The sequence below is a fragment of the Labeo rohita genome, chromosome 7 (genome assembly GCF_022985175.1).
Source record: "Labeo rohita strain BAU-BD-2019 chromosome 7, IGBB_LRoh.1.0, whole genome shotgun sequence".
Taxonomy (NCBI): Eukaryota; Metazoa; Chordata; class Actinopteri; order Cypriniformes; family Cyprinidae; genus Labeo; species Labeo rohita.
Genome location: NC_066875.1, coordinates 39,417,563 through 39,431,967, shown reverse-complemented (window position 1 = coordinate 39,431,967; position 14,405 = coordinate 39,417,563). Strand labels below are relative to the sequence as shown.

General features: G+C 35.1%; 1 protein-coding gene across 3 annotated transcripts; it reads left to right on the top strand.

Annotated features, from left to right (window-relative positions):
- The first annotated feature begins 844 nt into the window (after positions 1 to 844).
- On the top strand, positions 845 to 13,944 carry slc7a7 (solute carrier family 7 member 7). 3 transcript variants are annotated; one of them, XM_051114720.1, is made up of 10 exons: positions 845 to 1,098; positions 2,469 to 3,085; positions 8,495 to 8,620; positions 8,726 to 8,870; positions 10,018 to 10,141; positions 10,725 to 10,828; positions 10,964 to 11,060; positions 11,235 to 11,384; positions 13,464 to 13,647; positions 13,739 to 13,944. In XM_051114720.1, exons 2-10 carry the CDS (start codon positions 2,587 to 2,589, stop codon positions 13,816 to 13,818), a joined length of 1,509 nt encoding a protein of 502 aa, XP_050970677.1. In that variant the 5' UTR covers positions 845 to 1,098; positions 2,469 to 2,586; the 3' UTR covers positions 13,819 to 13,944. The 3 variants fall into 3 exon arrangements, with proteins under 3 accessions (XP_050970677.1, XP_050970679.1, XP_050970678.1); XM_051114722.1 differs by lacking the exon at positions 845 to 1,098 and adding an exon at positions 1,476 to 1,607; XM_051114721.1 differs by lacking the exon at positions 845 to 1,098 and adding an exon at positions 2,076 to 2,222.
- The last annotated feature ends 461 nt before the right edge of the window (positions 13,945 to 14,405 follow it).

Below are 14,405 nucleotides of genomic sequence, written 5' to 3'. Positions count from 1 at the left end.
TTATCTTAATTATGAACACAGTGGTTTGTAGTGCAAACAATCTGAAATGAAATTATTTTTTGAAGTCTCACCTAAATGGTGTGGTTTTACATTTCCGGTCTCTGGTGTTTCTAGTCAAATTAACATTTTCCTAGCCGAAAATCTAAAATGGGCGCACATTTTTATATTTAATTGTGTTTAGAAAAAGTTTCAATTCAGCTGATCTTTTTACCCCGTTTATGGATTTCTGTAGAGACTGGAACACGAAAGCACCCAAATAGAAGTCGGTTATTCTGGAAAAACGTGGATAGGGAAATAATGAGAAGAGTAACTAAGCGCAGAAAACGGTAAAACGGTTTGCACTACAAACAAGTGTGCTCATAATTAAGATAATACAATAAAATAATATGCTTAAAGACAAACCAATCTGCAATATCAAGCAGCAAAATCAAAAATACCTGGACGCTGATATGACCAGAAGCTACACCCATACAATTTACAAATGGCCGTGCCCATTTTTATGCGAAGGGTGGATACATTTTGAATTGGTTTTTAATCTTTGTTTTTTTTTAGTCATTTTGTTATGCACTTTTGCCATTTTTATCATTGTTATTTTGTATTAATTTATCTAAAATTAATTTTATTCAGTGCTTGCATATTTAAGTCATTTCTAATTTGTATTTAAGATTTATGTTAACGTTTTATTCAGCTATATTTCAATTACAACACCGCTTTACATTCAGACAGCCCCCCTTAATGTCTCGACTACAAAATGACCTTTTTCGATTGTAAGTTCATCCATACGCTCATTATAATGGTTCAATAGTTTAGAGCGCTGCGCTCTGCCTCTTTTCTCCTCCCCTCACTCAATGTGTGTGTTTGCGGTCTGTATTTGACTGAGAGCAGAAGTTCATCAATCTCCTTCAAACGTCTCGTGCTCACGAACTGAAAGGAAGGGAACTGGAGCGCTAGCCGTGACAGAGACCATATGACTGAGATCTCACACGGCGAAATAACATGAAATACACATCGACTTCCATCGTGTATACGAAAATGAACAGCAGATAAAGCATCAGTACGAGTTGCATCCTGATGCCAGTTCAGCACCTGGAGTAAAAGGTAATACAAAACCATTCCACTCAGCTCTAATGTACTTGCCGTCATTTAAACCCAGAATTATTATTTCACAAAGCTTTAAATGACATAGATTGAAGATTGAAGCTTTCTAATACAGTTTTCTTTTCATAGACATTGCAGGTAGTTTACAGTTAGTTTCTATAGTGCACTGATAAAAATCATTTTCACTAAATATTCTGCTTCCCAGCAAGGATATGATGGCTTAGGCTGTAGCCTTGAGTGATTTTGTTTTATAGTTGTTTTTGCAGAGTGCTTATCAGCATGTCCTGAACCTTGCTCTCCAGTCCCTAAAGATCTTGCACTGGTGTGGCTGTTTAATTATCACGTGCAGTAATTACCTACTGTCCACCCACTCATCTAACTTCTTTAATCATCCTCACTATCTCCATTTGTCTTTCCTGAATGCAACTTTCGTCTTCTAATGATAAGACCTTCCCAACCATTGCACAGCAAATCGGATCTATACGACTGCTGGAGTTAGTGTGTGAAAGGTGGGAATGATTCCAAAGTTCTAAAATGGCATGCAACACATTTGAATTCTAAATTCTAAAGTAGCTTTTTGAAATTTTGAATTTAAAAATCAAATGACCCAGAATTCTACAGCCCTTATGTTTAATGTTAGCTGCATCCAGTGAATTCCCATTCCCTTTCCATTCAGATTTCAGGATGCCATTAATTCTTATTAGATAACCAATCCCCAGATTATGCCTCCTCATCGTATAGTTTGGCATAGTCAGCATTAATGGCTTTCAACTTTGAGCTTAATTACACAAGCTGTCAATTAACTAGTCATACCCCTGTATGAGCATATTTTCCATATCGTCATGTGAAGATGTTTTGCAGCCTGTGCTCTTGAGCGTAGCTCCTTTAAGTCCATTGAACCTTGAGGAGCATGTGACAGATCAGCATGCTGACGCATTGAGAAGTCTCTATACTAAAAGTGACAGAGAGCAAGAGATAAAATGCAAGAGAGTTGAATTAGACTTGACATTTCAAAAATCCCTCCACTTGGTCTTTGTTGACTGGAGATCAGGTGGATCAAACTCCACGTCAGGGATGGTAATTGATTAAGCCATTGGCTAAGACACATAATCCAGCCTCACACAGTAAGGAATATGAGCAAGCTGGATGTTTTTCTTACATGTAGACCTTTTCTCCGTGCAGCTTTGTTTACACACCTTTAAAAAGCCATTTGCCATGGGGTCTAATGGAGCCGTAATAGCCATATGTACTTTTGAAAAGCAAGAGTGAAAGCTCTTTATGATTGCCCTGTTTCTTTGGAGATTTATATATGTGCGTGCATATATGTGTGTGTCTGCTATAATACCAAACACTTTTTCTATTTTCCCCAGATGTCACCTGAAGATCTCAAGAACTAGCTGGGAATTTTTCTGACCTTCTTGAGACTCTTTGTAGAACTGCTTTAGGCAATCTTTTTCCTTTCATCCAACCAATTGGCCCTTTAAAACAATGGCGTCCTACAGCCCCCAACCCACGGAGGAGCATTCCTCACAGGTGTCGTCGAATGGAAACCTGAAGGCGAGTGGCTCGCAGGAGTCCATGAAACTGAAAAAAGAAATATCTTTGATCAATGGCGTGTGCCTCATCGTGGGAAACATGATTGGGTCTGGCATCTTCGTCTCACCTAAAGGCGTACTGATGTACAGTGGCTCCTACGGGTTGTCTTTGGTAGTGTGGACAATTGGTGGGATCTTCTCGGTGTTTGGGGCGCTCTGCTATGCCGAGCTCGGGACCACCATCACTAAGTCGGGTGCCAGTTATGCTTACATCCTGGAGGCCTTTGGAGGCTTTCTGGCTTTCATCCGTCTGTGGACTTCTCTTCTGATCATCGAGCCCACCAGTCAGGCTGTGATAGCCATCACCTTCTCCAACTACATGGTGCAGCCCATCTTCCCCTCGTGTATAGCGCCCTACGCGGCCAATCGTCTGCTCGCCGCAGCCTGCATATGTGAGTGGATGCATGTGGATGTGTGTGTACACTACCAGTCAAAAGTTTATGTTTTTTAAACAAGTCTCTTCTGCTCTCCAAGCCTACATTTATTTGATCCAAAGTACAGCAAAAACAGAAATATTTTGTAATGTTTTACTGTTTAAAATAACTGCTTTCTATTTTAATATAATTTAAAATGCTAGATTTTCAGCATCATTGCTCCAGTCTTCAGTGTCACATGATCCTTCAGATCTAATATGCTGATTTGCTGGTCAAGAAACATTTTTATTATTATTTTTATCAATATTTAAAACAGTTGAGTACATTTTTGGGATTATTTGATTAATAGAACGATCCAAAGATCGGGGGTACAGAAATACAGAAATTAATACTTTTATTTAGTAGGAATGCATTACACTGATCAAAAGTGATGATAAAGACATTTATAATTTTACAAAAGATTTCTATTTCAGATAAATGCTGTTCTTCTGAACTTTTTATTCATCAAAGAAAGCTGAAAAAAGTCTACTAAGCTGTTTTCAATATAATAATAGTATTTTTTGAGCAGTAAATCAGAATATTAGCATGATTTCTGCAGGGTCATGTGACTGGAGCAATGATGATAAAAATTCAGCTTTAAAAATCACAGGAATAAACTGCATTTTATATATATTTAAATAGAAAAGAGTTATTTTAAATAGTTAAAAAAAATTTGTTTTACTGTTTTTACTGTAAATTCGATTAAATAAATGCAGGCTTGGTGAGCAGAAGAGACTTCTTTAAAAAACATTTAAAAATCTTACTGTTCAAAAACTGGTAGTGTATATGTTTGGGGGTTGCTTTTGTAGGTTAACTGTAAGGGTTTGTGTTCCTCAAGTCTTCAAAAACAAAATTTGAGCTAAGAGGGTTAAAAAGAATAGTTCACCCTGAATAATTTACCTACGATTCCAAAACCGTATGATTTATTTATTTATTTTTTTGCTTCTGTGGAACACACACGTAGGAATTTTGAACAATGTACGCTACTGTTCCAATGTTTGGGGTCAGTAAGATTTTTTTTTTAAAGAGAGACACATTAAATTGATCATAGGTGCTGTTTCTTTCATAAAAGGATCTGTGAAAAATGAGTCACAGTTTCCAAAAAGAGTATTAAGCAGCACAACTGTTTTCCACATTGATAGAAATTAGAAATATTCTTAAGCACTTAATCAGCATATTAAAATGATTTCTGAAGGATCATTTTTTTAAATGTGGCCTTGGTGTCACTTGGTGAGAAAAAGACTGTCTGACCCCAAACCTTTGAATATTAATATGCTTTTCCACTGTGTTGCAACTTAAATTTCAGTCTGTTCCTCAAAAGTTTAAAAAAGCTGCAATATAGTCATGTTTTCTGTATTCTACAGAAAAAAAAGTGTTTGAAATGACACAAGGGTATGCAAATGATGGCAGAATTAAAATTTTGGCTTTAATTAGCTGTTGAATTTAAAGTTCACTGAATGTTTGTTAGTAAAGTTGGTAGCACTTTGAAACAGTGCATGAACAGTAAAAGAACTGGCACCAGGAAGTGGGTAGCAGGTAGCACAGACACATAAACACAGAGCAGAGCACACTTACCACAGACAGCAAGAATGCATGTGGCAAGTGGCATAAAACATCATGAGAAATAGTTGACTCACAAACCAAGTAAAAAAAAGATCTATGGTATTATCATCTGATACCATCACAATACTTTTTTGTAAGGGGAGAAGAAAGAAATGATGACGTTATGAGAAATAATGAAAGCTTGTCAGTATTTGATGTTGAGTGAAAAAGGGAAGAAGAAGAGAATGCGTCAGACGAACACTGCTGATGTTGAGGGTTACATTCACGTGATTCATCTCGCTCAGCACAGACATGCACAGCACCACAAAAGTGCTGATACAAAAAATACTGATCTGGCAGTTCTTGAAATGCTCCACATTTTTTAAATCTAGGATTTTTTTTCACACACCACATAATCTAGATCAGTGGTTCTCAACCTTTATCCTGCATTCAGGGTTCCCAATCAGCTCATTAGGTCATCAGCTAATTAACAGCAACTCCATGACCTGAAATAGGTCTGTCACAAAAGAGACATTTATAATGTGCAATATTTAAGAAACTCAGCTATGGATGAAGATATTTTGTGCTAACAAAAGACAAAAAATGTTTGGCATCCATAAAATCCAAAAAAACCCTTTGACTGTCACTCCCATTTTTTAAAATAGACATAAAAATGCACTATCCAAACTTCAATTTTTATAATTCATGAATGAAAACATTTTGTGATATGATTTTGATGTACATTTTCCATGGTAATACAATGTCTGATTTTAAAATGCCTTTCAAAGGATGAATTTTGAGATTTTAAGTTTTGAACTGATATATAATTTCTTATGATTTCTATTGCGTGACAGGGAAAAATGCAACGAAGAAAGTCTTTTGTGACAAAGGTCAGAACTCATGTTATCATGTAGATTTTTTAAGTTGCACTTTTGACATATATTAATCTATTACTTTTCCGACATAATTTCTATCACAAACATATGGTACAATATTTATTTAGGAATCTTAGACCTTTCCAATGATGTATAGTTTGTCATGATTAGATTAGGATTTATTTGTTTTATGGTGAAGTAAACTTGGGCGCCTCATCTGGGGGACGGTGACAAAGGGTTAAAGGATTAAACATGTTATACCCACAAATCTAAATAGAATCTAAAGATAATCTAATTTCAACACACTTCATTGAAAGATAAGAAGCAATCCCAAGAACATGCTGATTTCTGGAAGGTAAAGTCCTTCCGATTAACAATGTTGCCCTCATGAGTAATAGCTAATGACAGCTCAGTATGGAACAGAGCCAAAAGTGCATAGAGAGGGAAAACGATAGCCGTCTCATGCCAAAGATACACTTTCAATCTCTTCTTCACAAATACAATGTTTTCTTTCTTCTATTTGAAGAAATGGTAATATTTACAATGTTAATATTATTTGTCCTATTCAAAAGGAGTTCATCCAAAAATTACAATTCTGTCATCATTTAATTGCTCTCATGTTGTTCCAAATCTGTATACAATGTAAAAAACAATAAAACATTTGTTGAGTCAACTTAAAATAATTAGTTTCCCTGTTGCCTTAAAATTCTAAGTTCAGTCAACTCAAATAAGTTTAGTCAACTTGAAATGTTAAGTTGTACCAAGTGACAACATATTTGAGCTAACTAAACTAAATATTTGGTTGTTAAACTTAAAAGCTGGGCTTGTTACCCAGCTACCTTAAAATTGTAAGTTGAATCAACTCAAATATCTAAGTTGTCACTTAGATTAACATTCATAACTTAACATTTCAAGTTGACTAAACTTTTTTGAGTTGACTGAAAAAAATTTTAAGGCAGCAGTGTAACAAATTATTTTAAGTTGACTTATTGTTTTTTACAGTGTAACTTACTTTATTCTGTGGAACACAAAAGATGATATTTTGAAAAGTGTTGATAGCTAGACAGTTTTGGTGACCACTGACTTAAAAAAATTAGACATTTCTCAAAATATTTTCTTTTATCTGCCACAGAATATCAAACAGGTTTGGATTTGAAATGATATGAGAGTGACTAAATGATAAAGGAATGTTCATTTTAGGTTAACTGTCTGTTTAAGTATGCTTAATATTTACATTTTATTAACAAGCCCATCTGAAATAAAACATAGTCACATTATAACACGTACATATTCTGCAAAAAAGGAATAGTTCGCCTCAAAAATTAGCATTTTGTTATCAATTACTCATGTTCCCTGCTGCCTTAAAATTCTAAGTTCAGTCAACTCAAATAAGTTTAGTCAACTTGAAATGCTAAGTTGTACCAAGTGACAACTTAGATATTTGAGCTAACTAAACTAAATATTTGGTTGTTAAACTTAAAAGCTGGGCTTGTTACTAAGCTGCCTTAAAATTTTAAGTTGAATCAACTCAAATATCTAAGTTGTCACTTAGTACAACTTAACATTTCAAGTTGACTAAACTTTTTTGAGTTGACTGAACTTAGAATTTTAAAACTTAAAATTTTAAGGCAGCGGGGTAACAAATTATTATAAGTTGACTTAAATTGTTTTTAAATTGTTTTAATCAATTACTCATGTTCTAACCACATGAAATGCAAACTGAGATATCGTTTCTACACAGTGAAAGTCAATTATGACTTTATGGCATTAATTTTACATTATCATTGTTTATCATTTTAAAAGATGACATAAGCATACAGGAATGAAACCCATATCTGCCTGTGTACTATCTACCCTCCTTAAGCTGAAAGAGTGTAGATTAAAAACGGGTGTGTGAGCAGTTTATGAACTTGAGGCAACATTGATAGCAGCCATAACAGATAAGATTAAGTGAGAGGAAGACTAGAAAACATTTTTTTGGAAGTGTGACAGGGAAATGTAACAATGTAGTTTTTTCCAATTGTTAATGGGTCAGACAGTAACTATGTCTTGTAAGAGTTAGTAAGTCATGTGATACATTGTAACTTCCTCATTTGGTGTCAAGACTACTTAACACAAACTTCCCACTCTGACTCTCAATTTCAGTTCACTTTTTAAGTGGTTTTTCCCTTTGCAATACAAAACAATGCATATTTGAATGCACCCTCCTGGAATGTAGTAGCAAAGCACAGGTGCTTACAGCTGGATTTTGTGTACGACAGAAAAAATGCCCCGCTCACGCACGCAAACTTTAGTGCTGCCCTAAGCTATTTCGTTCCTTGCAAAACAACCAGCAGGAGTGCAAGAGTCAGCAGCCCTGCTTCCTCAAGCCAGGAAGACTACCTTACAAAAGTCACACACATGATCACACACACACTCGCTCACACGCTCCCTTTGTCTGATCCTCTCACACAAATCAAGACATTCCAGGGTCAGAACAAACTGACCCCTGAAGATCATTGATCCTCTTGGAAAACAGGGGAAGACCGTATCGATTTCATGTTATTGCTGTGATGTTGTGACTAGGCTCATAAGAACACCCATGTGGGTTCTTAAAGGGATAGTCCACCCAAAAATTAACATCCTGTCATCAATTACTCACCCTCATGTCGTTCCAAACCCATTTGATGTTTGCTTTCTCTCTGTGGAACACAAAGAAGATACTTTGAAGAATGTTGGTAACTAAACCATTTTGGTTCCCATTGACTTTCATGGACAAAAAAAGGCAATGGAAGTCAATGGGAATCAAAACTGGTAATCAACATTTCATCAAATATGTTCTTTGGAACGACATGAGAGTGAGTCAGTTATATTATTTCTGGGTGGATTATATTTTTAAACCTATCAGATATCCACCTTGAGTACAAAAACACTAGGATTGGACACAAAATATTTACAAAGTGTTTCATCTTCACCTGTGTTTGTTCTGTAGGCTTGCTGACCTTTGTGAACTGTGCCTATGTGAAGTATGGGACACGCGTACAGGACTTCTTCACCTACGCGAAGGTCATCGCCCTCATCGCTGTCATCATTACTGGCCTAGTCAAGATATTCCAGGGTAAAGACACTACAGGAGCCTTTTTACACCTGTAAAGTTTTTAACTTTATGTCTGTATATATAATGCGATCTGATTATGCTGGTCTATGTGTGTTTGTGTTCTAGGTTACACACAGAATTTTGAAGGGTTGTTCACAGGTTCATCTCAGGATCCAGGTGCTGTGGCACTGGCGTTATATTCTGCTCTCTTCTCCTATTCTGGATGGGACACGCTCAACTTTGTCACAGAGGAGATCAAAAATCCTGAGAGGTAATTTTTCTATAAATTAAATCCATCTATCTATCAATCAATCAAATCAATCAATCTATCTAGAGTTGAGGTCAAAAGTTTACATCCCCCTTTCAGAATCATTAAAAATGTTATTTATTTTACCAAAATAAGAGGGATCATACAAAATGCATGTTATTGTTTATTTAGTACTGACCTGAATAAGATATTTCACATAAAAGATGTTTACATATAGTCCAGAATTTATAAAAATGACCTGGTTCAAAAGTTTACATACCCTTGATTCTTAATACTGTGTTGTTATCTGAATGATCCACAGCTGTGTGTGTGTGTTTTTTGTTTTGTTTAGTAATAGTTGTTCTTGAGTCCCTTGTTTGTCCCAGTTAAACTACCTGCAGTTTCAGGTCCAACAAATTTTTTTTTTTTTTTTTCAGCATTTTTGCATATTTGAGCCCTTTCCAACAATGTCTGTAGGAAAAACGATGCTTTAAGAGCCGGGGGTGAAAACTTTTGAACAGAATGGAAATGTGTACATTTTTCTTATTTTGCCTAAATATCACATTTTTTTATTTAGTACTTCCCTTCAGAGGCTACAGAAGGTCGTTACATGTTTCCCAGAAGACAAAATAAGTTAAATTTACCCTGATCTTCAAATTCTCTTCATTAAAATGTCTTCAAAGGCTCTTAATACACTGTGTTTCTTTTTGGAGCATCAGTGAGCGTTTGAAACGTCTGTAATAGTTGCATATGAGTCCCTCAGTTGTCCTCAGTGTGAAAAGATGGATCTCAAAATCACAGGGGGATGAAAACTTTTGACCTCAACCGTTCGTATATATATATATCTATCAATATGTCTATCTTTCTCTCTATTTAAAGGCCTTAATTTTACATGATTCCCTGTCTAGTCGAACACAGCAAACACGTGATTGTATCACATGTGGTTTTGTGGGCTGCTCAGGTCCGTCATGTGACAAGAGCTCCCCTTCAACCTTCCTACCCACAAACTATGAAAGCACTTCTCCATTTGGGCCTCTGGGTAGAAATCAGTGGATATGTGAAACACATTTGTCAGCATTAGGCAAAGTCTTGCTCTAAGAGCAGGCCAGGCCAGGTATTGTATGCATGATAATGGATTCTGCTGCCCTCTGGTGGTCATCTTTTTTTGCAGAAATCTCCCACTGTCCATTGCAATTTCCATGCCCATTGTCACAGTCATCTACATTCTTACTAATTTGGCTTACTATACAATCCTGCCCATTCCTGCCATTCTGGACAGTGACGCCGTGGCTGTGGTGAGTATTTATCTTTGGTGGTTGTTTGAATTAGTTTTTGTCAATTTTTAAAAGAGCAATGCAATAACACACTACTGTTCAACTGATTTTTAAAGGTTTTTGAAAGTCTTTTATACTCACCAGGGCTGCTCAAATACAGTAAAACACAAATATTGTGAAATATTATTACAAGTTAAAATGTTCTTTTTTAATAATTTTGTAAAAATATAATGTATTCATGTGTTTTCCAAAGACGAATGATCAGCAGCCCTTACTCCAGTCTTCTGAGGAAATCATTGCAATATTTTGCTTAATATTTTTGTGGAAACCATAATATTTTTCAGTCTTCTTTTTTAATAGAAAGTTTAAAAGAATAGCATTTACTAAAAATAGAATTGTAATATTATAAATGTCTTTACTGATCAATTAAATGCATCCTTGCTAAATAAATATATTAATTTATTTCATTCTTTCCAAAAAACAACAACAAAAACCCATTTTGAACAGTAGTGTACATTTAAAAAAAGACAAGAGAGTTGGTACAAGCTTTAATAGTTGAGCTATTCTACTGAGTTTCTTGGCTAATCAAAGTTTTAATTCACAGACATTTGCAGACCAGGTATTTGGGTATTTTAATTGGACAATACCAGTCGCTGTTGCCTTCTCTTGCTTTGGAGGACTAAATGCATCAATAGTTGCTGCATCACGGTGAGTAGCATCTAACACATGTTGCATAACCGGTGTCGCTGCTGCCATCTGATTCACCACATTATTTCATCTCAGGCACCATTTCATCCTAAATTTCATTCTCAACTCGTTTCTTATTTGCGTATCTCCACTCAGGCTGTTCTTCGTGGGCTCCAGAGAGGGCCATCTGCCAGACTACCTGTGCATGATTCATGTCACCCGCTTCACCCCCATCCCTGCCCTACTCTTCAATGTCAGTTCGCATCTCATCATCTCCATTTATGTCATAATATGCTGTAATACATGTGCTTGTGTTCTGTTTCAATCCTGTGTTTTCCCCTGAAAATCATAAACCATGTCTTTGAAGTCATCATTCATGTTTATAAATCTAAGTGTAGCTATTCTAAGATGTCTTGTTGTGCGACAGGGTGCCATGGCTCTTGTATACCTGTGTGTGGAGGATGTCTTTAGATTGATCAACTACTACAGCTTCAGCTACTGGTTCTTTGTGGGTCTGTCTATCCTGGGACAGCTATACCTGCGATGGAAACAACCAGACAGAGTACGACCACTAAAGGTAATCACACAAACCAGCATCTGTCATGTATTGTTTCTTATTTTTGAAATACACTACCAGTCAAAAGGTTTTTTTTATATGTTTTTTTTTAAAGAATTGTCTTCTGATCGCCAAGCCTGCATTTATTTGATCCAAAGTACAGCAAAAACTGTAAATTTTTTTACGATTTTTATTTACTATTTAAAATAACTGTTTGCTATCTGCATATATTTTAAAATTCAATTTATTCCTGTGATTTCTAATATTCTAATATTCTGATTTGCTGCTTAAAAAAACATTTATTATTATTATTAAGTTGAAAATAGCCGAGTATAATTTTTCAGGTTTCTTTCATGAATAGAAAGTTCAGAAGAACAGCATCTGAAATAGAAATCATTTGTAACATTGTATCTGGCTTTATCATCACTTCTGATCAATTCAAAGCATCCTTGTTAAATAAAATGATTAATTTCTGATTTTGAAAAAAATCGGAAAAAACAAATTATGCTGGTGAATGGTCTGTTGTATAATGTTACAAAAGCTTTTTATTTCAGATAAATGCTGGTCTTTGGATCTTTGTATTCATCAAAGAACTCTAAAAAATGTACTCAAATGTTTTAAATATTGATAATAATAATAAAAATGTTTCTTGAACAGCAAATCAACATATTAGAATGATTTCTGAAGGATCATGTGACACTAAAGACTGGAGTAATGATGCTGAAAATTTAGCTTTGCTCACAGGAATAAATTACCTTTTGAAATATATTCAAATAGAAAACAGTTATTTTAAATTGTAAAAATTCAAAATGTTACTGCTGTTGCTGTATTTTGGATCAAGTGAGATAAAATATAAAAAAAAAAAATAATGTCATATAAAGTCACATTGTGTCAAAGTCACACTGTGCTATATGTCACATTGTGAGATATAAAGTTACAATTGTGATAAAGTCTAGAAAGTTGCAATAATGAGTAATAATGTCACAGTTGTGAAATGTAAACATCTGGCATCCTGCTGTTGTAGTCATCATATATTATATGCATTAATATATTCTGTATCATAATATTAATATATTATATACCGTTAATATATGAATATACTGCCCTCCAAAAGTTTGGAAACACCCCTGGCAAAGTGTGGTTTTGGACGATATCAGCATAAATCCTTATCATTTTTTGGTGCAAATAGTAACTCGACATTATCATTGAAGACCACAATAATAGTTTTCATTTTGATTACATAATAATGGCAATATATACATGTCAAAGTCAGACATGCCCCTTTGCCAGCTGTGATGCCTAATTACTGGTTTAAACTTGGCTCAGGTTTTTAAAAGATTTTTGGGTCAGCACACCTTAATAGCTTCAACAATTGATTGCCAGTTACATTTAGAATACAATAAATTTAGGCCCAGATTATGCAGAGCTGTAATAGCTGCTAATGGTGGATATTTTGATGAACTGAAAATGTAAACTGTTTATGTAATAAAATATGTTTTTGTAGTTTGTGTTGTCCCTTATCAGTGCAAAATCACAAATTGAAAAGGATTCATGCCAATACTGTCCAAAACCCCACTTTTCTAGGGCGTTTCCAAACTTTTGGAGGGCAGTGTACATCATAAAATATATGCATTTTCACATGAGTAGTTTTGGTCAGAAGGTGTTTGCTAAGAAATAAAAATAAATATAAATATAAATATAAATATTTAAAAAGTAAATGGTATTTCATACCGTTTGCCTTTCGTACTGTGATCTTAAAGGTATGTAATATTTATTAATAACTATATATTAATTCGTCAGAGGTTAGCAATTATCATGTAGCGTAAAGTCAGAAATGTAAACATACAATTGCGAACGGAAGTCGTGTTCGCCTGAGGAAACGCGTTCCGTTCCATTTCGTACAGTACACAGACAAACCATAGGTATTGTCATTACTTATATTTTCATATTAAGCTCATATATCACAAAGTAGCGCCAAAATACGAATACTGTGTTGTGTGTGACAAACTATTAATAAAAGTTCACTCAACCAGACCTACTGAATAGGCTTTGCACACTCTAAACTCTCTAATTTAACATACTTTTTCCTCTTTTTTTCAGCTCAGCCTGTTCTTCCCAATTATATTCTGCCTCTGCACAGTTTTTCTTGTGGTGGTGCCTTTATATAGCGACACTATCAACTCATTAATCGGCATTGCCATCGCTTTATCGGGAGTGCCTGTGTATTTCCTGTGCTGCCATCTACCTGCCACACGCAGGCCTATGTGGCTTAGGAAGTTTATTGGTAAGTCTCCGAAGGGTGATTTAGGTTTACAGAGTTCACATTGCTTCTAAAACTCATATGCGTATGTTTATTTTCATTTTCTCTTCTCCAGCATCTTCAGGTGTAATCATTCAGAAGGTGTGCTACTGTGTTCTTACCGAGATGGACAGAGGGGATGAAAAGGCAGAGTAGAAGAGGATGATGCACTGACAAGGAAACTGGAATAAATCTCTGGACTCACAACTGGACATGCAATACACAAGCTGCTGATGTGATTAAACTCGTTTTACACTGGTATCATTTTAGATTGATTAGATTTCCTGTGAAAACTCCAAGTCAAAGCAAATCCTTTATATTTATTAGAGATATTTATACTGCGTTTAGATCAGTTGAATGCAGGTTTGATGGGGAACAGTAAACGTTGTGTACGAAGAAACTACCTTTGGACTTTGAGGTTGTTGCGGGGATCGGTAAGATAATGAAAATATTAAGGCACTGATAACAGGAATCATTTAAGAGACATTTGCTATGAGATGGCTATAAACCTAAATCTTGCACATTAATTGAATATAAATTTTAGATGTGAACTGAACGTCTAATAAAACACCTTGTTGTGTGTTGAAGAAAGGAATTGCCACTACAACGTCTTTACAGATTTGTATCTAAGTATTGAAAGCAGTATTTTCCATGTTTTCTTTTTTAAAGACTGAAATGACAAAGGCAGTGTTACTATGGGTTTGTAAAAAATAACTGGTTGAATAAAACAAAAAATAAACTAA